General features: G+C 37.7%; 1 protein-coding gene across 1 annotated transcript in view; it reads right to left on the bottom strand.

The window, feature by feature from the left end:
* TNPO3 (transportin 3) overlaps positions 1-20,417 on the bottom strand; it is a 126,220-nt gene extending 105,803 nt beyond the window's left edge. Inside the window, exon 1 of the mRNA XM_044678262.1 lies at positions 19,961-20,417. Within this exon, the coding sequence (XP_044534197.1) occupies positions 19,961-20,080 (120 nt within the window). The 5' untranslated portion in view covers positions 20,081-20,417. The remainder of the gene's footprint in view (positions 1-19,960) is intronic.
* Positions 20,418-27,384: the final 6,967 nt, after the last annotated feature.

Here is a 27,384-nt window from a genome sequence, read left to right as displayed (position 1 = left end):
AACTACAGGTCACATGTATGACCCTTCCAAGCTATGTGACCCTGAGCAAGTCATTGCCCAGCCCTTACCAGTCTTCTGCCTTGGAATCAATACACAGTATTGATTCTAAGACAGAAGGTAAAGAGGGTGTGTGTGTGTGTGTGTGTGTGTGTGTGTGTGTGTCTGTGTCTGTGTGTCTGTGTGTGTGTGTGTCTGTGTCCACGAGTGAAAGAGTAACAACTTTGTGCAACTCTGTCTCATTTAAATCCAATTTATGCACAAGTCCAAAGACTTCACCACTGATGTAATTTTGGTCCTCTTCTAGTATAGTACAAAGGATGAAAACAACCAACCAAACTTCATCTTTTCTACTTTAATGCATATCTAATGAAACTGTGTCAGAATTATGTTTATTTCAATTTACCAAACATTTAATAAGCATTTGGTATGTGCAAGGTATTATGCTAGACAATAAGAATACAAAGCCCAAAAACAGAACAGTCCTTGTCTTCAGGAATCTTATATTTTCAGAGGAATATAACATGTCTAAACATAGCAAAGACAGTTTGAGAAGTGAGGCACATCTTTGAGATGTGACAGATCAGGAAAAACTTTAAGGTAGTGGCACCTGAAATGAGGCTAAAGGAAGACAGGACTACCAAGCAGAGTTGTAGAGGGTGTGTAAGGACTAGAAAAAAAGGCCACGTTCAAGGTATGGTTATTAAGCCTAGTTTTGTTGGAAGAACAGACTATGTGAAAAGGAAGAATGTGAAATAAGGCTAGAGGGATAGGTTGCAGCCAGATCATCAAGCATATGAATTTTAAAAATTTTATTAACCATCTCAATATAATTGTTTTCCTTTGTAATCTAAACATGGATAAAGAAGAGTTAAAACATACACAGATAGTGTAAAAATATATTAAATTCAGCAGGGAAACAACACAGTAGGCAAGGGAGTGCTAAGACAAAGAATAATGCTAGGGAGGAAAGACTTGAAAACAAAACAGACTTTCTGATGCTGAAGAGGAGAAACAGAATTAGAATCTAAATAACTGCTATTGGGCATTTTAAAACTTTATCTGGAAAAGGGGCCCCACAGGCTTTGAAAGACTACTATAAAGGAGTCTAAGAGGGTTTAATCAGGATGACACAATTTGAGAATTGTAAAGGATATCAGCAACTATCACACCCCATCTCTACTTGAGACCTAAGAGCCCAAGGGGTTTGTATTTTCCCTTAAGAAAGACAGGAGATCACTTAAGGCTTTTAAGCAGGGGAGCCACATGGTCAGAGCTGTGCCCTGGAAAGATTAATTTTGGTAGATGTGTAAAGGATTAGAGAAAGAATAAAATGGAAGCAGGAAGACTAAAACAAAGATCACTATAACAATCCAGGCAAACATGAATAAGGCCTGAACAGCATTTGGAGAGAAAGGGTATGTGGTGGACGTGTTGTTGAGGGAGAATCAACAAGTTTGATTGTAACAGCATAAGAGTTTTGATGTTCTATTACAAAAGTTAAATCATAAACTATTTCTTTGATTCAAAAGGTTAGATTATTTTCATTACAAAAATTTCTGTACTCATGAAGCCAAAAAGCATTGTGAAAAGTTAACAAAAGTGGTTAAAGTAGTTTAATTCCTTGAATGGCAGGACCTAGATCAGTGATTCCCAAAGTGGGCGCCACCGCCCCCTGGTGGGTGCTGCAACGATCCAGAGGGAGCAGTGATGGCCACAGGTACATTTGGGGGCGGTGAATAACTGTAAGGGGGGCAGTGATAGTATGTGACAGGGGGCGTTAAGTAATATTTTTTCTGGAGAGGGGGTGGTAGGCCAAAAAAGTTTGGGAACCACTGACCTAGATCTTTTACCTCTGTGGCTTAACTTTGTATCCACCACTACATCTAACACAGGGTCTCATATATGGTTGCTACTCAATAAATGTTTTGGCAAAGGCATGCAGTGCTTGACACTCAGGAAAAAAAAAAAAAAGGAAAATGACCATTAATTCCTAAATCAGTTTAGGAATGGCTTTGAAGCAAATTCCAGTCAAGAAAATCCACTATTGCTTGACTGTGATTCTTATCTTTAAGTTTAATTTGACAAAAGGCTTTCGGGGAAAGCATAGGAAAAAAAAAAATCACAGTTCTGAATAGACCTCTTTACTCAAGATACCTGCACCTTTAAAAAGCTAATACATTTACTTTGTCTTTTTCAAGAGATTAAAATTATTTCAAATGTATTAACAAAATTATAAATGATAGGGAGAGGAAGAGAATAAAATATCAGTAAACCATTAAAAAAACCCTCAGAGGGGGCAGCTGGGTAGCTCAGTGGATTGAGAGCCAAGCCTAGAGACAGGAGGTCCTAGGTTCAAATCCGGCTTCAGACACTTCCCAGCTGTGTGACCCTGGGCAAGTCACTTGACCCCCATTGCCTACCCTTACCACTCTTCCACCTATAAGTCAATACACAGAAAAGTTAAGGGTTTAAAATTAAAAAAAAAAAAAAAAAAAAAAAAACCCTCATTTATTTTAAAGCAACATTTCAGACAAGATACTAACTCAGCTTTGCTATAACAAGTATTTCAAAAACTGGACTTTGTTTCAACATGATTAATATAATATCTTGAGCATAACTTGCATTACTATTTGTTGTGTCATTTTTCTTCTGTAAAAAATAATGAGAAAACTCAGGAAAGTGCAGAACTTTGAAATAACTCACAGGCTGCAATTCTAACTCTTATACCCACTTGTACAAGGAAATATCAGAACTTCTTGTCAAGACAGAGTGCCATATTTATTGTATATCAATGGGCACTATTTATTGTAGTATTTCCTAATCTCTTTATGTACACATATATATGAAACATGCTGCTTTATTACATCCCTACCTTTTTTTAATATCACTGACAGTTTTTGAGCTTTGTGTGCCCCTAACCACATTTACCCCATAAGCTCTGTGGTTTTGTTTTGTTTTTTTGTGATTTTGCATCTTGCAATGCTCTTTAGTAAATTTACATGTTAAGTTATAGCAAAACTGACTATTGAATTCAAAGCAAAAGTGGGGAACAATGGTGAGATTTACTTTTGGGGGAAACTTAGGTAAAACATGATATACATAGAATTTCATGCCACTGTGGATAGGCAAAGTTTTTCTGAGCTCTGAAAAAGCAAAAGTTTCCTTCCAATAAGCATTCTATTGCAAAGACTTAATCAATAGTTAATATAACAAGAACCTCAGATATCTTGCAGGTGATCTGATGAAAATCATTACAGGTAGAAAATAACCAGTTTTTAAAAATGACTCAGAGTGGCTCAGTAGATTGGGAGCCAAGCCAGGAGACTGAAAATCTTGGGTTCAAATTTGGCCTCAGACACTTCCCAGCTGTGTGACCCTGGGCAAATCACTTAACCCCCATTTGCCTAGTCCCTTACCACTCTTTCTGCCTTGGAACCAATATACAGTATTGATTCTAAGACAGAAGGTAAGGGTTTTTAAAATAAAATAAAACAAAATGATCCAGAGAAGAATGGGGTATAAAAATATTAGACTTTATTCAAAGACAAGGTTTTATGCTTATTTTAATTTTAATTAAATTTATTTGTTACATTAAAGCTCCCAGGTATCTGCCTCCTACTCCCAGCATTAGAGAATGCATCATTTGACAAAAAGACACACGTGTATACAAAACTATGCCTTGTTTGCTCCTCCTTATGAATTCTTCCTCTGAAGATAAACATACACAAATTATTCTTCAAATAATACTTGTTGCTGTATATAATATTCTATTAGTTCTGCTTGTTTCACTTCATAATTTTATGTAGATCATTCTGTTTTGTTTTTCTAATTAACCTGCTCATCATTTCTTACAGAACAGTAATATTTTTTCTCTTTTCTTTTCATCTCTTCAGATATTTCCCTTATTTTCTTTATATTTCCAATATCTATCATTTTTAATAATACAATCTATTACATTCAAATATCACAATCCATATGGCCATTTCTCCCAATCATTGCATTTGTGTTTTTCCAGTTATTCTCATTACAAACAAAGCTTCCACGAATATTTTCACACATCCACAGCTTTTTTCACCCTCTCAATAATGCCCTTAATACCAAATCCTAGTAATGGGATCCCTACATCAATAAGTATGCACAACTTTACAGCTCAATGTATAATTTCCATCTTGTTTTCTAAAAAACAATTCACAATTGGCTCTAGCAAGTAATATTAGCCCTGTTTGTCCATGTTCCTATCAACATTTAATCTGATCAACTTAATCCATCTGGTTCTCAGTTAGCATACATTACCAGGGTTATATTTAACTAGGCTGGTATTTAGGCAGTAGACACAATCTATTGCCAGGCCCATACCCTTTCCAAAACCAATTTTTTCCAGTTTATTATCCAGTGGAACTTTTGTTCCAATGCCACAAGCCCTCAGGAATGCAGGGTTATCATAGTATGATGAGAGTTAAAATAAGATTTTTGCAGAATATCTATGTTTTCTAAACCATTGTTGTCCCACCAGAAACTATGTTTGAATTATGTGTATGCTCAGGCTTAGATCTATTACTAGCTTCATGCCAGGGAAAGAGGGGCAGGAATAGCACCAGGTGGCTCTCCAGATAACTATCATATTTAACTTATCTATGGTTCTATTCATCTCCTTAACTTTTTTTTTATTTTTTGGTTAGAGTTATCTAGTTCTGAAAGGGGGAAATTAAAGTCCACCACTATTACTATTTTGTTATCTATTTCTATCTGTATCTCATTTAGTTTTTCCTTTAAAAATATAGATTCATATAGGATATGATATGCTTCATTATCCATAGTAACCCTCAACATAACATAGTTGCTCTGTTCATCCCTTCCAGTTATATCCACTTCAGTCCCAACTCTGTCAGAGATTATGCTTTCTCAGGTCAGCTGAGACAAAGTATATTCTGCTCCTACCTCTCACTGTCACTCTATGTGTGTCTCTCATTTTCAGTGTGTTTCTTATAAATAACACATTGTCAGGTCCTGGTTTTTTATCCTTTTTGCTATCCATTTTCTTCTCATGGATGAATTAATTCCATTTATACCCAATGTCATAGTTACTATTTATGCATTTCCATCAATTCCATTCCTCTTCACTGTTTGTCCCCTCTTTTTTCTGCCCTATCCCCTCAGATGTCCAATTTCCTTTGATCAATACCTCTCCATTTCACAACCCTTCCCTAAAATCTTCCCTTATCCTCTCCCTTTCCCTTACTAATTCCAAACTGGCCCACCTTTCTAAAGGTTACTCCCTTATCCTTTCTCCCTTACCTTTTAATTATTTTATCCTCTTTTCCTTATACCTCCTCCAACCTTTCCTCCTAAGGTAAATCCCCTTATCTAACTTATCCTACCTACCTTTCCTTCCCTCCCTTTTCTTATCCCCTTGCTCTCCTTTCTCTTAACACCCCCTTCCTTCTCTTATTCTCTCAGTCCCCAAAAAGGACTCCCAGTCCTTTCCTTATCCCACCTACCTTCTCTCCTATTTCTCTGTATTTAAGAAAAATTTTGTCCTCTAATTATGTATGTTGTTCTCTCTTTATCCCAGGTCTAATGAGAGTAGGGTTCTAGTACTACCAGTCCTGTCCCCTTGTCCACTTCTCTGTGGTACTATCTCCACTCATTCCTCCTCCATGAAATAGCCATTCCACCCTGTCCCCTCCAGAACTACTCTACTACTATCTTGGCTCATTACATCACATTTCCTCAACCTCTAATCTTCCATCCATACATGCCCCTTCAAAATACCCAGGCAGTGATGCCTTTCCCAGGGGTCCTGGATGATATTTTCCCATACCAGCATCAAACAATTTGACCTTTTGGGTTGCTTATGATTAGTCTTTCATTACCTTTTTATGTTTCTTATGGACCAAATTTTCTACTGATTTCTGGGTTTCCCCCCAGGAATAAATGAAACTCCTTTAGTTTGTTAATTTTTTACCTTTTATAATTATGCTCATCTTTGCTGGATATATTATTTTTGGTTGTAAGCCCAGTTCTTTTTCTCTACAAAATGCTGTATTCCAGGTCCTGAGTTCTTTTAATATTGTAGCTGCCAAGTCTTGTGTTATTCTGCCTGTAGTTCTACAATATTTAAATTGTGTTTTTTTTCCTTGTTGCTTTTAATATTTTCTCCTAAACCTGGAATCTACAGAACTTAGAAATGATATTCTTGTGCATTTTCATCTTTGGGTCTCTTTGAGATGATAATTGGTGGATTTTTTTCCATTTCTATTATACCCTCTGTTTCTAAAAATTTCTGGGCAGTTTTCCTTAATGATTTCTTGGAATGTGGTATCTAAACTTTTTTTGGGGGGGTCATAAAATTATGAGAGTTCGAATATTCTTATATTCTCTCTCCTTGACATATTTTCCAGGTCAATTGTTTTTGTGATAAAATGTTTCAGTCCCTTTTATTATTTCATTTTTTTTTATTTTGCTTTATTATTTCTTGCTAGTCTTAGGAAATCATTAGCTTTCCCTTGTCTATTCTAGTTAATACATTATTTTGTTCTATGAGTTTTTGTATCTCTTTCCATTTAACTGATCTTTCTTTCATAATTTTCTTGTATTTTTTCCCTTTTTATCCCCTCAATCTCTCTAATTTGTTTTTTGAGCTCTTCCAAAAGCTTTTTTTTTTTTTTTGAGTTTGTGGTCATTTATTGTATTTCTTGGTTGTTTTTTAAGTAGATGTACTTCACTGTCCTCTGAGTTTGAACTGAGATCTTCTCAACCCCCATAACAGCTATCAACTGTTGGGTTCTTTCTCCTTTGTTTGCTCATTTTTATGTATTTTAAAAATTTTTATCAGTCAGTCCAACAGACTTAATTATTGGTTTTTTGCTGCCTCTGCAACTGCAAGCAGGCCCTCCACCTCCCAGTATGGCAACAGCCAGAAACTCCATGTGGGAAGCCAATAAGAGAATAGATAAAAATCTGAGACTCCTCTTTTGACCCCTTTTGTGATCCTTGTGATTTCTTGTTGAAAAGTATTATGGCTTTATTGAAAAGCTTTAAGTTCCTAGCAAACCTGAATTTAAAGGGTTAACACTGTTCCCCTTTGACCAGGAATGCTGCTACCTGGTATGGCCAAGGCCAAAATCTTAGCAAGGGCAATTTTACCCTGAGAGGGATACTCCCCAACCTGGCTTCCTGATGAGAACCCAGTCAAAATTCAGCTTTGGCCTTGGGTCTGTTCTGAAGCCAATGAGACTTTTTGTGTTTTGAAATGACATAATTTGTAACTTCTGCACGTCTGCAAAGTTTGAGGAGGGTTCTTTTGTGTGAAATGAGTCTTGAAACATATATAATAAACTCCATGCTCCTGGAGCCAGAGCTGGAAACAGGAGGTAAAAGACAACTCCCATGTCCCATGGTTATTTCCTTATCAACTAAACTGTCCTTATCATATTATCAGAGATGATAAAGAGATCTCCACAACTCCACTCTCCTGGAAGTGACCAAGCTCATGGAACAGGTGTCTAGTCCACACTCTTCAGGCCTCCTGTGTCCATTACTTGTTAGTAACAAGGTTTGAGTTCCTGCCCTTAGGAGAATTGGTGGTATCCACTCCTTAAATTACAAATTGGGGGGAGGGGGGGGGAGGAGAGAGAACAAATGCATCTCTGGAGTCGAAGAGGTTACCATTGGGCTTTGTTGATTTCTGCTCTAGTCCTGCCCTCAGGGCCTAAGGTGATGGGACTGAGGCTAGGAAAGTTTGAAATGTTTCTCCCTAGTTCTCCCTGGCTATTCAGTTTCACTCCCAACTCCTATTTGTTTCTGCCACTTTTAGTACTGATTCTGTGCAGTTATTTTTGGTTGTTTGTGGAGAGCAAAAGGAGATCAAAGAAATTTCATGCCCTACTCCACCATCTTCCCACAATGTATCCACCAGCAGCAGTATTCCACCACAATTATATGCATTCCACCACAATTATATGCCACAACTTGTTTAGCCATTTCCCAATTGATGAGCATACTTCCCGTTCTTTGCCACCACTGAGGGCTGCTATAATTTTAAACATATAAGTTCTTGTCCTCTTCCCCTGATCATCTTGAGAACCAGATCCAACCTTAGTATTGATGGGTCTAAGGGTACACACAGATTTGGAGGGGTATTTTTTTTTTTAATCCTAACCTTCTGTCTTAGAATCAATACTGTGTTTTGGTTCTAAAGCAAAAGAACGTAAGGGCTAGGCAATAGCCTGATCTCTGATCAGCTACCCCTAATTCAAACATTTTGGAGAGCAATCTGGAATTATACCCAGTTATAAAACTGTGCATACCCAGGAGCAGCTAGATGGCTCAGTAGATAGAAAGCCAGACTTAGAGATAGAAGATATTTAGTATTGATTCTAAGAGAGAATATATGAGGCTTTTTTTAAAGAGGTTATATTAGTTCACATTTGTATCAATAGTGTATAAGTGTTCCCATTTTTCCACATCTCCTCCAACATTTGTCATTTTGCACTATCATTTTAGCCAATCTGATAGGTGTGAGGTGCTATCTCAGAATTTTGATTTGTATTTCTCTTATCAATAATGATTTCTGTTTAACATTTTTGAGCACCTGTTACGTTGTGCAAAACTATACACTTATTAAATCTCCAAGAAAGATCACTAAATAATATAAACTGGTTCTGAACAGATTTTATCCAATCATCCTACTCTTATCTGAACTGTTCTATACAATTGAAATGTTCTTTTTTTTTTTTAATGAAATCTACCATCATAGCACAGTACTGAAAAAAGACTAAGCACTCACTCACTGACATTTTAATTTTGATAAATTTTGAACAGGTAACAAGTTGCTGATACCACAAAATAAAATGCTATGTGCCATTTTATCTTGGCACTCTGTACACTTCTTATTGCCCAGACACTGATCCTTTCCCTTGGCCTTTTGTCCCTAGGAAAAGTGAAAACCCAAGATTAATGACTCAAACAAAGGATGCAACTAGCAGAGCAGAATTTCAGCGAGTCAACAAGCATCTATCCCATACTAACTATATGCTAAGCACAATGTTAGACACTAGAGCTACAAGGAAAAGCAGAAACAGTCCCTGCCCTAAAAAGCTTATGTTCTAAAAGGAGGCTTAGAATTTAAGAGTAAAAGAGATCAGCTAAGTACAACTCTGCAAAAACAAATGAGGAGACATTTTCCAGTATAAGTTAGAATTTGCAAAACTTTGTTTAACTGACGTTAGTTGTATCTTTTCTTGTCTCCTTATTTTTCCTCTCTTTTAGTTCTCCCTTCCAAATATAGTCTTTCTACTGTTGAAGTCGGAATATAGATCAAAGCATACTATTTTTCACTATAGTTTATTTAGGTTTTAATTGTGGGGTTTGAGTTTTATGTGTATTCTCTTTCAAAAATTAACAATATGGAACTATGTTTTACATGATAATACATGTATAACCCCAATTGCTTACCAGCTCCAGGAAGGAAGAGGGATGGATGGGAGGGAAACAATATGGACTATATAACTTCAGAAAACTTATGTGGAAAATTGTTATTACATGTAATTGGTAAAATAAAATCTCTTTACCAAACAAACAAAAATCCTCTTTCTCCATCTACATCAGTGATTCCCAAATTGGGCGCCACCGCCCCCTGGTGGGTGCTTCAGTGATCCAGGAGAGCAGTGATGGTCACAGGTGCATTTGAGGGTGGTGAATAACTGTAAGGAGGCGATGATAGTATGTGACAAGAGGTGCTAAGTAATATTTTTCTGGAAAGGGGGCGGTAGGCCAAAAAAAGTTTGGGAACCACTGATCTACATTATCATAGACATTGAGTATATTATTTTCCTGTTTCTAACTATTTAATAAAAATTTTTCTGTTTCTCTAAATTATTCATATTCCTTATTATTTGATAGGTAATACTCCTACATCCACATGCCATAATTTGTTTGGCTATTCCCAAAATGAAGGGTTTCTACTTTTGTTACCTCAAAAAGTCCCATTATGAATATTTGGGTGAATATAGAACTTTACTTTCCATCTTTGATCTCCTTAGAGTATGTGCCTAGCAATGAGACCTCTAAATCAAAGTACATAAAATTGCTTTCAAGAAATCAACCACTGAGAAACTCACACTATCTAAAAGTTCAGTGTGTTCTGGTTATAAATTTAAGAACTCACACACACAATATGAACTGTAGCTATATAAACTCTAAGGTTGTTGTCATCAGTGCTATATATTTTTGAAAATTCTTGATTCCATACCTGATAGATAAGACCATATAAAACAAGAATAGGCTGTATTATGATTGAAAACTTTATGCATCCCTCAGGTGGCCTATCCTGCTGCTCTTAAGCAGTTCTCTTTGGGATTATCATAATTTTGGAATAAGAATAGGAAAACATCCTCCAAAGGAATCAGGGACAATGTAGAAGCTACAGGCTACTAAAGTCAGTCAAGAGCCATTTTGTATAGTGACTAGACCACCAGCCTCAGAACTGGGAAAATCTGGATTCAATTCCTTTCTCAGACTTAAGACTATAAATTGCAAAAGGGAAGTCAGTTTGCTCTAATAGAGGTAGCTTATTCACTGGGAGTTCCCAATACAAATAAAATCATAGGATTTCAAAAATCCAGGAAGGCAGTTTGCTCTAATAGAGGGAGCTTATTCACGGGGAGTTCCCAATACAAATAAAATCATAGGATTACAAAAATCCAGTAAAGCAAGATCTCTGATAATTGTTTTCCCATTTTTAAAGGGTGAGGAAACTGAAAGTGAATGCTAGATTGGATTACAGATTTGTCTTTTTTTAGTCACCAAACAAAGCAATCTGAAACCAGGGATTATGAGACTTTAATAGCAGATTATTGTTTCTCACTATCTGGGCAAAATTTAATCAGAGAATCAGAGATTTGGGGCTGGAAAGGGCTTCAAGTCATCCAGTCCACCAACCTGTTCGTTCTTAAGATGAGGAAAATGAGGCCCAAGAGGTTAAATGACTTGCCCAAGGTCATACAAGTAGTAAGAGACAGTTCTAGGATCTGAACCGAGGTCCTTTGGCTCCAAATCCAATGCTTTCTCCTGACTCCAGTCACAAAAACAAAGCATAAGTTCTTGTCACTAAGTTAAGGAAACCATGATATAAGTAAAAATAAACCACATCTTGATATGCTTCTTCACTAAGCCCATTGTTCTTTTCCCTTTCACTAAACTACTTTTTAAAAAGGGGTGGGGTGGGGGTGGGGGGATTCTTTACAAGGAAAGAATAAAGCACTTACACTTCATAGGACTTTAGAGCCACAGATGCCAGGCTTGGACTAAGCTCCACATTTCAGAAGGGACCATCTCAAGGGAAGCCTGGGGCTCAGAGTCAACAGGAGGAAGCTGCAGCTCCCACTAGCAGCACATTTCAAAGGGGCTGCAACAAGAGAACATTTGCCATTTAATCACCTAATTCCAACTCCTAGTTCACAAAAGCAGCAAAGAAGCCTTTATATGGGGGTACAGCAACGGTCTACTCCCATGAATATACAGCAGGCTACACAGAACTCTTTCACTAACAGCCTTAGTCCAAATTCCTTAAGCACCCCCCCAATTTCTTTCTTCTTAAAAAGTATACTGTTGTTATATAACTCATCACAACTTTGAAACTATCAATAGCTCTTAAAAACTGCTAACTTTAGTGACATCACAATCATTCCCTCAAAAATACAAGCATACGTCCAACAGTAGCCAGGAATTTCTGACCTGCCCCAAACTGGGATGAGCATTGCCCATTTATCCTACACATACATGAATTAGTTAAAACACTTCTCTGGGGATGGCAAAACCAATCAAAAAGGCATTTATTAAGCTCAATGACACAGGTTTCAACAGATAAACATAAATATACACATGAGAATTCAAGAAGGGAAAGTAGAAGTAAATAATTTCCCAAGTAAATAAATCCAATAAAACACTCTTTCAGACTTAGGTGTAGAATAATAAAAACTTTCCAAATACTCATTCATTTCCTGAAGAACCTGCATCATACACATAGGCATACCTCAAAAGATATTGAAGGTTCAGTTCTAGATCACTGCCATAAAGTGAATAACATGAGTTTTCTGGTTTCCCAGAGTATATAAAAGTTATGTTTACACTATACTGCACTAATGTGCAATAGTATTATGTCTAAAAAAATAGGGTATAACTTAATTTAAAAATATTATTATTTAATGCCAATAATCATCTGAGCTTCCAATCAGTCATAATCTTTTTACTGGTAAAGATCCTTGACTCAATGTTGGTGGCTACTAACTGATCAGGGTGAAAGTTGCTGAAGGTGAGGGTGTTGTGGTAATTTCTTAAAATAAGACAAGAATGAAGTTTGCCACATCCAAGTGAGTCTTCCTTTCACTTGAACATTTAGAAACCTTTGTAGAGTTATTAACTGGAGAAATTTCAATATTGTTGTGCCTCAGGGAATAGATGAAAGGGAAAGAGTCTGGGAATGGCCAATCAGTAGAGCAGAGAAAACACACACAAAATTTATCAATTAAGTTGCCATCTTCTATGAGTATGATTTGCCATCTTACATGAACACCAAAACAACTGGAATAGTAACTCCAAGGATCACTGATCAAAAATCACCATAACAGATATAACAATAATGGAAGTATAAAATATTGCTAGAATTACCAAAATGTGAGAGGCACAATGTGAGCACATGTTGCTGGAACAATGGCCCTGACAGACTTGCTCAATGAAGACCTGCCAGAAACCTTCAATTTGTAAAAAAAAAAAAAAAATCTTTGAAGCACAATAAAATGAAATGCAATAAAATAAGTTATGCCTGTACCATGCACCTACAAAACTAATAATTTCTAGTACTGAGTGAAAGAATGATGAAAAACAATGAATGTGACTTTCAGAGAGGACAACTTTTCAAATATCTCCCACTCAATTCAATTAAGTGTAGCAAAGTGATCTCAGACTAGGAAAATTAAAATCTCCCAAATCAGGGGGGAGGGAAGGGGGAATTCTCAAGAGACAAGCTAAAAAGAACAAATTTAATTTACCTGAAACTGAAAAGGGAATCCTTTCACGTTAGTCAATTTTCTTGCTAGCCCTGACATTTGTGCCACTGTGACAATAGTAATTATATAGAGAAATTGCAAGTCCTTCCACAATAGACTTTGCAGTGACAGTATTTTGGGTGTTAGGGAGGGTTTTTGACAGTGAAGGGAGATTGAAGAGATTTCTTTTGAATGTTATCAGACAATTTGAGGAACTCATAAAGTGACCAGTACAAGCTAAAAGCATGTGTTCCAATATAATTCATTTTGTCAGATAGCCTGAAACCCAGTGACCACAATAAAATGGAAGAGGGCCAAAATATACACCACTGGATGAATCACAGGAAAGAATTCAGGAAAAAAGAACAAAGACCCCAAAAAGTAAGACTCAAATTTATATAATACTGATATTCCAGAAGAGAAAACTAAACTCTCCTGGAAGTAAAATAGTACATTTACTTAAGCAGAACAGACAACTTTCATCTTGGTGGCATTTTCAATAACAATTAGAGAGAGGTTGTAGGGGGGGAAAAGTAGGATTACTTGCTTTGGGGACAAAATATATTAAAAAGAAAACATCTTGTCTAATTCTGAGCTCAAATTTTAAATAACACATATAATAAATAAGAGATTTCTAGGTTAAACATGTTCTTCTAAACCATCTAAGCCCTAGACAATACATACCAAGTAGTAATAAGCCTAAACCATGCTCAAAAACGACTATAAGCCCCACTAAGTTCCATCTTTATCTCAAAGTAACAAATCACAGAGAATGAGGGAGAAGATTGATTGCCCTCCCTAGAGTTCAACAAAATTACAAGTTCCTCTAGTAAAATTCCTTTGCTCTCCAGGCTGAACTCCTGACTTTCCCAGACTTTCTCTACAAATGCTCTGGCTCAGCTTGGGCTAGTTGCAGCTTTTTAGCTCCCAGAGCTCCCCCTGGAATAGTGTTCCACCCATTAGAATGTAAATTCCCAAAGAGCAAAGACTTTCTGCCATGTATTTACAGCTCTTAACTCTGAAGTTCAGCTCATCCCAAGTGCTTGATAAATATTTGTTGTCTTGACTTTTTTGGTCTAAGTTAACCCTAGCAGGTGGGAAAGGGAATGTCAATCCAGTTCTGGCTCAATCTTAAAGATATATGTCTCCCACAAGGAGAAACTCTTCAAGAGTTCTCTTATACAAGTAACAAGGACTCTGGACCAAACCTATATCCTGGAACCCACTCAAAAGAACCAAGCAATTACTACCAGTAGATCTGCTTTAAAATAGAAAATGCATAGCTTGAATCCATTGTATATTATGTAAACTGAGTGCCAATTTAGGGACTTCTGGCAAAGATTCTCTCTCTCAACCACTTGTCCCTATCCCCACTTAACTGGAATAATTTTTGGACATGTAAACCAAAAGAATATCTCTAAGATCTCTTTCTGCTCTAAAATTCTATGATTTCTATCACTAAGAATGTGGACTTCATTAATATGTTGGGTTCTTGGAAAATCAGATGCTTTAAGCACAAGTTTTTCAAATTTTGGAGGTCATTGTGGAATTATGATTTAAAACACTGAGCTATTTATTCAAATTCAAAACCAAGAATTCATATTTCTTTGGGGAATAGATACCAGAAGAGTACAGCAAAAAAGAGGGTGCAAAGGAAATGGGTTAAATCAACTTAAATAAAACATTAAGCTCACGTTAGCCTAAAAATTTTCAAACACAAAATTCAGACAAAAGACCCTATTTAATCAGAATGATCAAATGAACATCATCAACAGGCAGAAAACATCAACTAACTTTATATTATATAACATAATTTACATTTACAAAGCTCTTTCCTCTCAAAAATCTTGTGGAAAAGGTTGAGAAAGGATATCAGTTGTACTTTAGGCCAAATGAAAAACAGAAACTATTAACTCTACTAGAAAAAGGAATCATACTGTTACTTCATATCATTTCTATATAACAGTCCCATCACCAGTTATATATCAGGATAAGACTAAAGGATCACAGATTCAGAGCTAGAAAGGGCCTTAGAAATCATCTAGTCCAGTGGTGTCAAATATGCACAAAGCAACATGCAAGTGCCATTTCAACAAGATAATGTAATTGGAAAATATTTAACAAAACACATAAAAGTATACAATAAATTACAGATGATTTTAATATGTAGTTTTCTAAATCAATATGCACCTGCAGAAACCCTTATGTACCATTAGATGGCATATGGCCCCATTTCTATTTGAATTTGACACCTCTTATTTTGTAGAGGGAACCTAGAGACTTCAAGTGACTTGTCTAAGATCAGAAATGCTGTAAGCAACAGTGTCAGACTCTAAGACCTCCAATTTCAGATCCAACATAAAAATTCTGATTCTGAAATCCAGAAATTTTTCCACTACACTGGTCTATAAATTTTCAGCATCACACTGGACTAAACTATACTATTCACCCTTCAATCAGAACGGCAATCTATAACTATTCCAAATCTGGTTATAGCTTAGTAGTGATTACAACCCAAGAAGATCCAATCAAGTAATCAAAGCAGTAAATTTTTTTTTTAACTTTCATATAGCTCAATAATTGACTATGCCATAAAATTTGCTTTTCATTTTTCTGCTCTCCCACAAATGCAGATGACAAATAGAAGGCATATTAGCTATTACAATAACCTTCCCTTAAAGTGAAGACTGATGGACTTAATCTGGAAGAGCAATTTCCATTCTAGAGTCAATAAATAGTTTATTAGTCATCAGTAAAAGCATAATCTCTTGTCCATAGCCTCAGCTACGAAGAATATTTACCTAAATTTTAGTCATTTTCCTCATTTGTAAAACAAGGAACCTGGGCCTGATAATTCAGATAAATTAATAAAATAAATAAATTAGCTTTTATTATAAAGATTCCATATTTCTTCTAGCTATGAATCTGTTTTAAACTAACTTGAACATAAAAACATTGCAAACAAATGTAGAAAATCGGAATTAATAAATGCAATTTTTTCAGACCATAATGCAATAAAAATCATAATCAATTAAACTAACCTAATTCGAAAGGAATCAAAAACAAGGATATATTTTTATTCTTCCTATAGTAGATTATAAATTTCTTGAAAGCAACAGCTTCCATCTGCAAAGGGGAGAAGAAAATAAGCATTCCTATAGCACCTACCTTGTGCCAGACATCATGCTAAGTACTTTTTATAAATATTAACTCATTTGATCCTCACAACAACCTATAAGATAAATGCTATTATTATTATAAAGCAAACATAAGTGTTTTGCTTAAGTTAAGTGACTTGCCCAGGGTCATACAGCAAGTGTCTGAGGCAGGAACTCAGGGCTTCCTGACTCCAGGCCTAGTGCTCTATCCACTGGACCAACAGTTGCTATATCTTTGTAGCTCAAGCATAAAACAATAGCTTGCACAGTGAGGACTTAATAAAAAGGCAGCTGGAGGGGGCAGCTGGGTAGCTCAGTGGATTGAGAGCCAGGCCTAGAGACAGGAGGTCCTAGGTTCAAATCAGGCCTCAGACATTTCCCAGCTGTGTGACCCTGGGCAAGTCACTTGACCCCCATTGCCTACCCTTACCACTCTTCCACCTATAAGTCAATACACAGAAATTAAGGGTTTAAAAAAAAAAAAAAGGCAGCTGGGTAACTTAGTGGGTATAGAGTGCAGGGCCTGGAGCCAGGAAAAACAGGGTTCAAATCCTGCCTTAGACACTTTACTTGGTGTGTAACCTTAGATGAGGCATTTAACCTCTGTCAGTTGCCTTATTTATAAATTAGAACAATAGCACCTATTTTGAAGGATTGTTGCAAGTATCAAAAAAAGAATAATATATGTAAAGCTCTTTGCAAACCTTAAAAGCACCATCTAAATATTAGTTCTTATGAAAAATTCAACTAGAAATGTGGCAACTTCATTCATAAATGCAAAGCTTTTTTTACTTTCCTAAATTTGTATCAATAGAGGTCACACGAGAAGAAATTCCCTCCTCCTTTAAAATAAGCTTTACATTTTCAAAAATTTGTCTTATCTACTCATGTATAAAACCCCTAGTCTAGTTCAGACCCATGTCACTTTCACCTGTTCTATTTCCAGAGTTTCCTAATCTATCTCCTATCTTCAAGTGTCTCCGCTTTCCAAATCATACTCCTTAAAGCTGCTAAAATGACATTCATAAAGTACATGTCTAACCATGTCACTGCCCTGCTCAAAAAGTTCGGGCAGGCTTATTATTATCTCTAAAATCAAATTTTAGCATTGGAAGCCCTTAGCTAGGATTTTCTACCTCACTTTTCCAGGCTTCTTCTATAACTTGTTTCTCACACTTCATCCATCCAAACTAGCCTACTTGCTACTTGCTACTCTCTCACACATAATATTCTACCTCCTTTCACCATGCCTTTTCACATGGTCTAAATTTCTTCACCTCTGCCTAGCCTCCAATAAATCTCTAGCTTCCTTCTTAGCTCACATGCCCTTCCAACATCAAGTCTTTCCAGATTCCCGAAAGCTTCCCATGCCTTCACTCACAAAAATACCACTATTGCTGTGTATTTATTTCAAATGCATTTTATATCTACTTAAGGGTAAACATGTTGTCTTCTCCAAAAGAATGCGAGCTTCTTGAGGGCAAAATCTTCCTTTTTTTTTTTAACTCCATATCTTCAACCTTCAGCATAATGCCAGCATCAGACCAAAAAAATGCCTCGTCTTCAAGATAAACATTCACACTGAATCAAAACAGTGACTGCAATGGCTCAAGGAAAGAAAATCCTGATGTTTCAGAAGAACTTCAGAGAAGCAGGAATTCCAAAGAGGAAAAGTACTAGGGTACATATGCCACAGCCTACTTCATCTGTTATGGGAAAAAAATTCCCAAGAATCTAGGCCAAATCAATTATCATTGTCCCAAGGTTATCCTGGCTCATCTGCTGCCATGGTGCACAGTATAGCAACCAGACCTGCTCTTCATTCAGTCAAAGTATAGCTTTGCTGTCTATAAAATACATCTCCCCTCCTCTTGATTTAAATTACTGTCTTCAACAACTTGGCAGGATAGTTTATATATCCTAGGAAAGAGTGACTTTCCATTCAATGCTTCCATCTAGAATTTAAGTTAGCTGAGTTGGATTAGGCCAACTCTTTCCCACTGTTTAAATGAGCCTTGCCATATAACAGGTTCCTACAGCCTCCAAAACAGAAAAATATAGTTTTTTATTCTTTTAGGAAATTTCCAAGATTATCCATTACAACTGCCTGTCATAGGAAAAATAATCTCTTCAGTAGATTGTTTCTAAGACTGAATGGGAAAAAAGAGAAGACTATTGATATATGCAACATAAGGAAAGCATCCTATTCCAGAATGTGTTCAGCTATATCTAAGTTGTACAGCTTACAAAGATGATTAACTATTGCTTCATATTGAGCTTGTCAACAAGACCAATTGGCACAGATCCCTGGAATTACAACTGTATGGTGAGCTAAAGATTGTGAAGAAAAAAAAAATATGTTCTACAAAAAAAGGGGTGGAAGAGTTTCTTCTTGAAATTGGTCTTCTGGGAGAACTGAGATTTAAGCAAGCTTTGTATTCTAAAGAGAATAAAAAAACACACTGTGCTATCAAGAAACTTGAAGTTCATTACATACCACTGTTGGGAAACACCTTGGGAAAGGCTCTTTGAATTAACAAATCACTTTTCCTGTTTCTACCACACATTTCCCCCCTACAAACTGAAGGTATGAACCTACTTCACAAAAATAACTGCTGGTAAATCGTAAAACAAAGCACCACAAAAAGGCTTTCACTCTAGAGACCACAGAAACTGTGTGTTGTGACAATCAAGTAATGATATCTACCTTATAAAAATTTCTCATTACTTGAAATCATGCAAGCCAAGACTTAGATATCCAAAGAAATATGAAAAAAACTACCCATCCTATTTCAAAAGCAAAGTTGTAGGTTGCTGAATATATATGCAACTAATATGCACTGAGTTCAAAGAAGTTAACTTTAAAGGACAGGGCGCCAAAACTCTAGCAAAAAAGAAGAAATGGGAGTATAAATAGAAGTGAGGAAAGGATCTGTGCTTGAGAAAAGTAAAGTAAATAAAATAAAACATCTTTTCATTTTCAGAGCTTTTCACATTTGTTAAAAAAAAATAATTCATGCCTCTGGAATCCAAGTCAGTAGGATCTAAAAGTTTCCTCAAGTCTCTGAAAATGATACTGTGCAGCAAAAGTTGAGGGGGAGTAGGGAAAAAGAGTCCGTCTCAATGCACTGTTAAATGACAAGAAAGTAGCAAAGGATTACAAAGAGGGTTAAAGTGGCAGATGTAAAGACCCAAAGGAGCTAAGCGAAACTCAGAGTTATTAATGGGAATGAAAAATGAGAACGTGGGGGCGCGGGCAAAACTGAATGGGAAAGCAGCACAGGCTGCAAAATTAGGACGTAGTGGAAAGAAAGGACAGGAACTCTGAAGTGGGCGTGCGTGCTGGACAGGGAAGAGAGGTGGAACTGCGGCTCAAATTCAAAAAGACTAAGAGGGAGTCAAGATTGGAGGGTCCCTAAAAGGCAGCTAAAGAGCGAAACCCGGGAAGGCCTGAGTTCCCAGGGGGCTCCAGGCCAAGCAGACTGCGCGAGAGAAGCGAAGAAACCCTGAAGGAGAAAAGACCCAGAGTCTCTGGCAGCCCCTTTTCTCAAGAAACTTCCTCCAGCCCCGGCTCGGTCGCTGCGCCCCGCCCCGCGGCCGCAGCTCCTCCCCTCGGGCCGCACGAGGCCCCGCGGCCGCACCTGGCCCCAGCCGCTTTGCCGGGTCGGGGCCTGGCGGGCGTCCTCCCCGGCACTGCTGCTTGTCTGCCCGCCCACCCACCGCGGCAGGCCCTCGCCCGGCGTCTGCCCCGCTCACCGATCGCTGCAGCTCCCCGAGCCAAAATGAGGCGCGCTCCTTGCCGCTGGGGTCCGGGTCATGATAGAGCGCCTGCACAGCCTGGTACACCAGCTGCAAACTCGGCTTCGTCCCTTCCATGGCGCCGGTTCCTGCTCTTCACACGCGGGGGCTCCGGCTCCTCTGGCTTCGCTTCTACTCACTGCCTCGGCCACGGCCGCTCCCTGGCCGGCGCCATCTCCTCCTCCTCGGCCGTTACCGGGGCGGGGGGTGTCCCGTGCAGGCTGCCCCCCTGGAAACAGTAGTCTGGTCGCGTTCGGGTTCCCTCTTTCTCCAGTGCCTGCGATCGGTTGCCGGCGTCACCATCGGGCTATCCCCGAATCAGCCTGGAAGTCCGCGCGTTCTCTCCACCTCGCTCTCTCCCTCCCCCCCCCCCGCAAGCTCTGGGATCCTCCAGCCTCAGCCGGCTCCCGCAAACCACAGAGCCTTGCAGCAGGAGTACCACTCTACCCGGACCGGAAGCAGCGACACTGGTGCCTTAGCGCACTTCCGCCGGGGCCGCTGCAAACGGTGCTCTTCTCGGCGCCCCCCCCCCCCGCCCGCGTCGGGGGGAGGGGGGCGTACCGGAAGTGACCCTCCCGGGCATGAAACCGAAGAAGCGCGAAAGGAAGCTATTTCGTCTGCCATTGAATTCCCCTGTAACCTCTAGGATTCCCGGGAATTTGAGCCCCGAGAAGCCGGTTCCTGTAGATTTCAGACGTAGGACCTTCCTCCTCCTGCTGACCTTTGAGATCCAGGATACATCCTGCGACGCTACTTCCACGTGGGGGCCCCTGGGCTAAGCCCCAGATTCTCTTCGGAACCGGCTGTCAACTTCCTCTGCTGCTAGAGCGACCCCGAGACACGCGCACGCACGCACACGCACACACACACACATACACCCATATACACACACAGCTCTCTCTCTCTCTCTTTCTCTCCTCCTCTCCCTCCTCTCTTTTTTTCTCTCTTCCCTCCTTCTCTCCTTTCTCCCTACATCCCCTTTTCTCCCTTCCTCCCCTCCTGGAAGGCATCCTCTGGCTTTTCTGTGATTTTGAATGGGAATTTACATCCGTTTCTTTTGGAGTCCTCTGGGTTTAACTAATTTTAAAACACGATTCTAAGGATCTGTAAACTTCACACTGCCTAGGGGACCCTATGCCTTTAAAAAAAAATAAAAGTTAAGAATCCCCTGTCTAGAAGATCTTTAAGATCTCTACTATTTTAAAATGCAATCATCCTGTCAAATCGAGTTCCCTCCAGCTTATATTCTATAAGTCCACCATGCATCAGCCAAAACAAAGCCCTCTAGAAGCTGTGCATTCCTTTTCATAATTTCTGCCTAGGTTATCTCCAGCTGATGAGGACGGTCTACCTATTGAACGGGGCAGCTCTTGGTGCAGTGGACATAAGACAGTCAGAAGACCTGATTACTTAACTAGCAAGCTCTGTTGCCCTAAGCAAATCATTTAACCTCTGTCAACCTCACTTCTGTTTTCCACAAAATGGAGATAAATAAATACCTCACAGGATGGTTGTGAGGATCAAATGAAATAAAATACAAAAAGTGCTGCTTGCAAGCCTGACAGTGCTATATAATTGCTAACTATTGTTATTGTTATTGCACACATGTTGTGCATTCCCGTTTCAAGATCAAGCTGAAAATCAATTCCTGGACCAATCTGAATGACTATCATCAGGAAAGAGGGCTAGATTTGGAGTCAGGACTTGAATTCACATTCTGATTGCCCATAAGATGTTAACCTTCTTAGGTTTTCTGATCTGAAAATGAGGGATTTGTGTTAGAAAACCTAAGGACCATTCTATGATCACTTCTTTACTCCACACCTTCCTATACTACAGTAGTTGGCAACGGCTGATGCAATATTTTGTAATTGTTCTGTGTGTATAATTTCCCTCAAGGAGAATAGTTTTAAGTTCCACAAATTCAAGTCTTTTGTGTTCTACAGCAATTAGTTTGTAATCTTTCCCTTAATACATTGCAGTGTTCTACGTAGGTGCTCAACAAAGTAAGGAGAATTTCTGCTATGCTACATGGGCATACAAGGCTGCTAGGAGTAAAAATGTGAAAAAGAAAAAATAGCTTTTTGCATATTTTCTACAACAAACTATATCTTCAACCACAACTGAAAGATGTAATTCATAACCAAGAATATAAGATTTTTGTCATTGTGTTGATGATGCTAATTGTTGGTATTTTAAGTGTTTCCAAAGAGCAAAATGCAGCCCTGCCCTCCAATATGTCCTCTATGTATTTATTACCATATAAATGCCATCAAATTTAAACTCCTCTGCTTGGTATTTAAAGTTCTTTACAACCTGAGTCCTTCCTACCATTCTAGGATTCTCATACATTGCTTCTTTCAACACACTCTGTAGTCTAGCCATATTGTCCTGCTTGTTGCTTCACCTATATAATTCTCCATCTTCCATCTCCATACTTTCAAATTGGTTGTCCTTCCTCACTCTGGGTAAGGTATAACCAAGAGTGTACAGAGTATTGCCAAACCCTTTTCAGGGCTGCTTTCCTCCTTTGATGTCTACCTGCTGCCCAACTCTCACCTGTGCTTCCAAGAAGCTATAGTATGTGCAGCACCTACACCCCAGGAAACCATCCCAGGAGGTAAAGCTAAACCAGGTTGAGGTTAACTGGCAAGACTATCAACCTTAGAACCAAACAAGCAACAGTTGTGTTACTCTAATAAACCAATCAGGCAAACAGCTTTGTAGCAAAGATGTTTATTTTAATTGTATAGGAGTTCAATAGAACCAAGCCCAGGGAGAAGAAAAAGATTACTACTTTTATAGCTTTTTAAGGAAGAAGGGAGGTGTACTTCTAGAATTGGGGGAAGTGGGAGAAATTCTGCCCAGCAATGGGAGATATACTATTAATCACTTGAAATGTAAAGTTGGGTGCAACTCCTATAAGATACAGGGGAAAAGGGCATTGTTCAGGACACTGAACTTTTCTTGGGGTTAGGAACATTACAAAGGCATTCCAAGGCATACATCACTACCTTATCAGATTGATCATGATGTTCTAAGGCAATTCTAAATATCACAAAGCGATTAGAAACTTGTTAACCCTTAACATTTCTCCCTTTTAGCCAAAGGAGTATGACCAAAGAGGAAAAATTTGGTGGGACATAATTTTTTTTAACAATCTATTAAGTATCTTGACACAATAGCTATGAAAACATTAAGAAACAGAAAACTAACAATATTCAGATACAGTGAAACAAAAAACGAAAGCAGTAGAATAATGAGTATCTATATAAACTAACATTGTCTTTTTGCATTTTAGTAGCTTATCCCCAATGTCCCCAAATTTTCATCTTGGATCTCAGATGTGCTGCATGGTTGTTTGACCTCCCAAACTATTTTCTCTTGGACCTATCTATGGATAGGGTCTCTTCTCTACTAGATTTGCTTCTTTAGTTCCAAGTTCCTTGTAGAGATTCCTTAGATGTTTCTGTTAAAAATGTTTTACAAAGCAGGTCTTAATACAAATTAGTACAACTTTTTAAACTTTACATCTCCAATAACTACTTGAGGTAGTTAAAAAACATTCAAAACTTTGTGGTTCTGATCTTATTAACAATAGACCTAGATGAAAAACAGTAAAGGAACTGTGAGAAGGAAATTTCCCTCCCTTTGTTTTGATATAATCAATCAGCATTTACCATTGAGTTGTGCAGGGATAGACAGGGCCTCAGAGAAAGGAAGTTGAAACCAATGAGGCAGGAAATTGATCCCACAAGCCCTGCCCCCTGGGTGGTGCCAGGCAAATTAAGGAACTTTGACTAGTTTCTGAGATGTGATGTGGGAGAGCTAGTGGGTGAAGAAAACTGCTTGTAAAGGTGAGACCAAGGCTCTGCTCACACACACTCTCTCTGGATCTTCTGACTTGAGATTAGAACCTGAGGGAGAACCCAAGTTGGTGGTGAGCTTCATTCCATCAGAACAGCATATAGGGTGGTAGGCTAGGCAACTCTCTATCACTTTCCTACATTTCCCTCCCTTTAATATCACTACTTTGATATAATAAAGCTAGTAACAGCCTCATAATTTAATTTTAATTATTACAGAACACACAATTCATTTTAAAATTCAAAGATTTTAGGTTTTTACATACTCATTAAAATCATTTTCATTTGACATACAAGATAATCTAACCTGTTACTTTCTCAAAACTGTCTACTCCAGTCAATTCCAATTCTTTTAGGAGGATCAGGTGCTATTACAGATCTAATTCTATATTTAAATATATAAGTAGCAACAATTTTTGCAGATAAATTTCTCCATCCTTAGGTTTAATGATTACACAAATGAACTGATTTGCAAGAAGTTGAATGTACTTCACTTGAAACAAAAATTTGGGGTGGAATGCAAATATACTTAAATAATTCCCAATCGTATACATAAAATAGAGTATATAAATGAATCACCTGTAGTAAAACATGATCAGTTCTTAAAACCACATTCAAATAGACTTACACTCATGCATGACTATTTAAGTATTAACAGGCAGATGATAAGTCCAAATAATAATTCACTTTACTTGTTTGGGAAATGGAATAACTACACATTCAATCTGAAAACAATAAACATCTTTCCATATATGCATTGTGTTCATATCTTCTATTGACCACTTGCTCTAATTATAGAAATTTGCTAAAAAAAAAAAAAGGAAAAAAGCAGGAACATGATTATAAAAACATCATAATTGGTCCTTTTAGGCATAAGCCTCAAGGGGCAGAGAGTGATTCATCACATGTATACCAGCATCCTTAACTTTGTTTGAATTCAGGTAAGAGTCACAGTTAACAATCAATCATGCAATAAAAATTCCACCTAAGGGCCAAATTCAAGAATAATCAGGTGGGAAACATTCCGATTCAAAAGGAAATAACACAATGAGGGCCAAAGAAATCCTACCTTCAGATATGCTGAGGGTCATCCCCTCATCTTTTTCCCAGATAAAGACCTCTACTTGTAAGAGTTTAGGACTGTGTTAGTGAACCTATGGCACTCATGCTGGAGTGTGCCAGAGTGGGCTGCTCGCTTCCCCATCTCCACACATGCCTGAGGGCATTTTTCACACCACTCACCCCTCTGCCCAGCAGCTCAAAGGGAATGCTTCCTCCATCACCTGTCTGGGGTAAGGCAGGGGACTCACATGTGATGTGAGGATTGCAGTTTGGGCCCTCAATCTCTAAAAGGTTTGCCATCACTGGTTTAGGATAACACTCCTCCTGAGTAACTTGTGATTTTTCTCTTGAATGGTGGATTACTGGCTTAATAATCCATCAAACAAGTATACCTGAAATCAAAACTCAAAATAATATTAGTTACAGTCTTAAAAGCTTTTATATCAATTGGCAAGTTTTATTAATCACAGCTTAGGGCTGAATATAATTAATCTTACTCTTGTGGAGTTACAATTAATAAAAGTTTAGTGAGACTCACACATATAAGAGATTTCATTTATTTCTCTTCTCTTCTTAAATTATAAATTCATCCTGGCATGAAGATCAATTGTAAAAAATAATTTCTCTATCATAAAGAGACATATATTCTCAGTAATCCAATTTCATTGTTTAGAAATTCCATAACCCAAGCAAGTTTTTTTCACAGGACTGATGACCTTGCCCATACATATGGTTTCAAGAAGCCTTTATAAGTTTACAAATAAGGGGAATTCTGCAAGATTTTTCCTTTTAGCTTTTCCACACAGTAATTACCCATTCTTCCTTTTATTCTCTGTAGTGGAGAAACAAAACAATTCTTAAAACTCAGGTGAACGAATCACAAAATTGGTAGGAGCTTACAAATTAACCTTAAGTCAAAATTTATTAGCTTTTGTAGAACAGTCAAACTTTTTAATACTCAAACCCATTGTTCACATTGTTAATACAAAAAGATTACAACTTTCTGCCTTAATTCCTCATGTCTCTATTTATTTAGAACTTATACATTACATTTCCCCCCAATGGACTTTAATTAGAAGCTCCTTAACTTTCTAATGAACTTTGATTAAAGTCCCTTAACAAACTTCTTTCCTCCGTATTCTGAGCTAGCACTTCTCTCACCTTTTACTTGCTTTCATTGATCATATTTCAAATAATCATCATACCACTAAGTATTATTATTAATTTTAAATATGCCCAATTAAACACTTCTAAGATTTCAACATTGGGTCAGAGATCTCTAAGAACTCAAGCAATTTCACAATAAAAACAATATTATCCATTATGTTTCCAAATGAACAGTTTCAAACAATTTACTCCTGTGAATATCAACAAAAATATAAATTGCCGGGCAGCTGGGTAGCTCAGTGGATTGAGAGTCAGGCCTAGAGACGGGAGGTCCTAGGTTCAAATCTGGCCTCGGACACTTCCCAGCTGTGTGACCCTGAGCAAATCACTTGACCCGCATTGCCCACCCTTACCACTCTTCCACCTATGAGCCAATACACAGAAGTTATGGGTTTAAATTTTTTTTTAAATTGCCTAGAGATTAACAAAAGAGGAAATAGAATACTTAAACAATCCCATCTCAGAAAAAGAAACTGAACAAGCCATCAAGGAACTCCCTAAAAAAAATTCCCTAGGGTCAGATGGACTCACAAGTGAATTATAGCAAACATTTAAAGAATAACATCCCAATACTATACAAACTATTTGACAAAATAAGCAAAGAAGGAGTTTACCAAATCCCTTTTATGACCAAATATGGTACTGATTCCAAAGCCAGGCAGACCAAAAACAGAGAAAAAAAAAAACTATAGATCAATCTCCTTAATGAACATAGATGCAAAAATCTTAAATAGAATACTAGCAAAAAGACTCCAGCAAGTTATCACAAGGATTATTCACTATGATCAGGTAGGATTTATACCAGGAATGCAAGGATGGTTCAATATTAGGAAAATCATCCATATATTTGACCATGTCAACAACCAAACCAACAGAAATCACATGATTATCTCAATAGATGCAGGAAAAGTCTTTGACAAAATGCTAGAAAGTATAGGAATAGATGGGCCTTTCCTAAAAATAATAAATAGCATATATTTAAAACCATCAGCAAGTATCATTTGCAATGGGGATATATTAACAGCCTTCCCAATAAGATCAGGAGTGAAACAAGGATGCCCATTATCTCCTCTATTATTCAACATTGTACTAAAAATGCTAGCAGTAGCAATTAGAGAAGAAAAAAGAAATTGAAGGGATTAAAGTAGGCAATGAGGAGACTAAATTATCACTCTTTGCAGATGATTTGATGGTCTACTTAAAGAATCCTAGAAAATCAACTAAAAAACCAGTGGAAAAAATCAATAACTTTAGCAATGTTGCAGGATACAAAATAAACCCTCATAA

The sequence above is a fragment of the Gracilinanus agilis genome, chromosome 5 (genome assembly GCF_016433145.1).
Source record: "Gracilinanus agilis isolate LMUSP501 chromosome 5, AgileGrace, whole genome shotgun sequence".
NCBI classification, from domain to species: domain Eukaryota; kingdom Metazoa; phylum Chordata; class Mammalia; order Didelphimorphia; family Didelphidae; genus Gracilinanus; species Gracilinanus agilis.
Note: the sequence above shows the minus strand (reverse complement) of the source record. Positions and strands in the feature narration are given on the sequence as shown.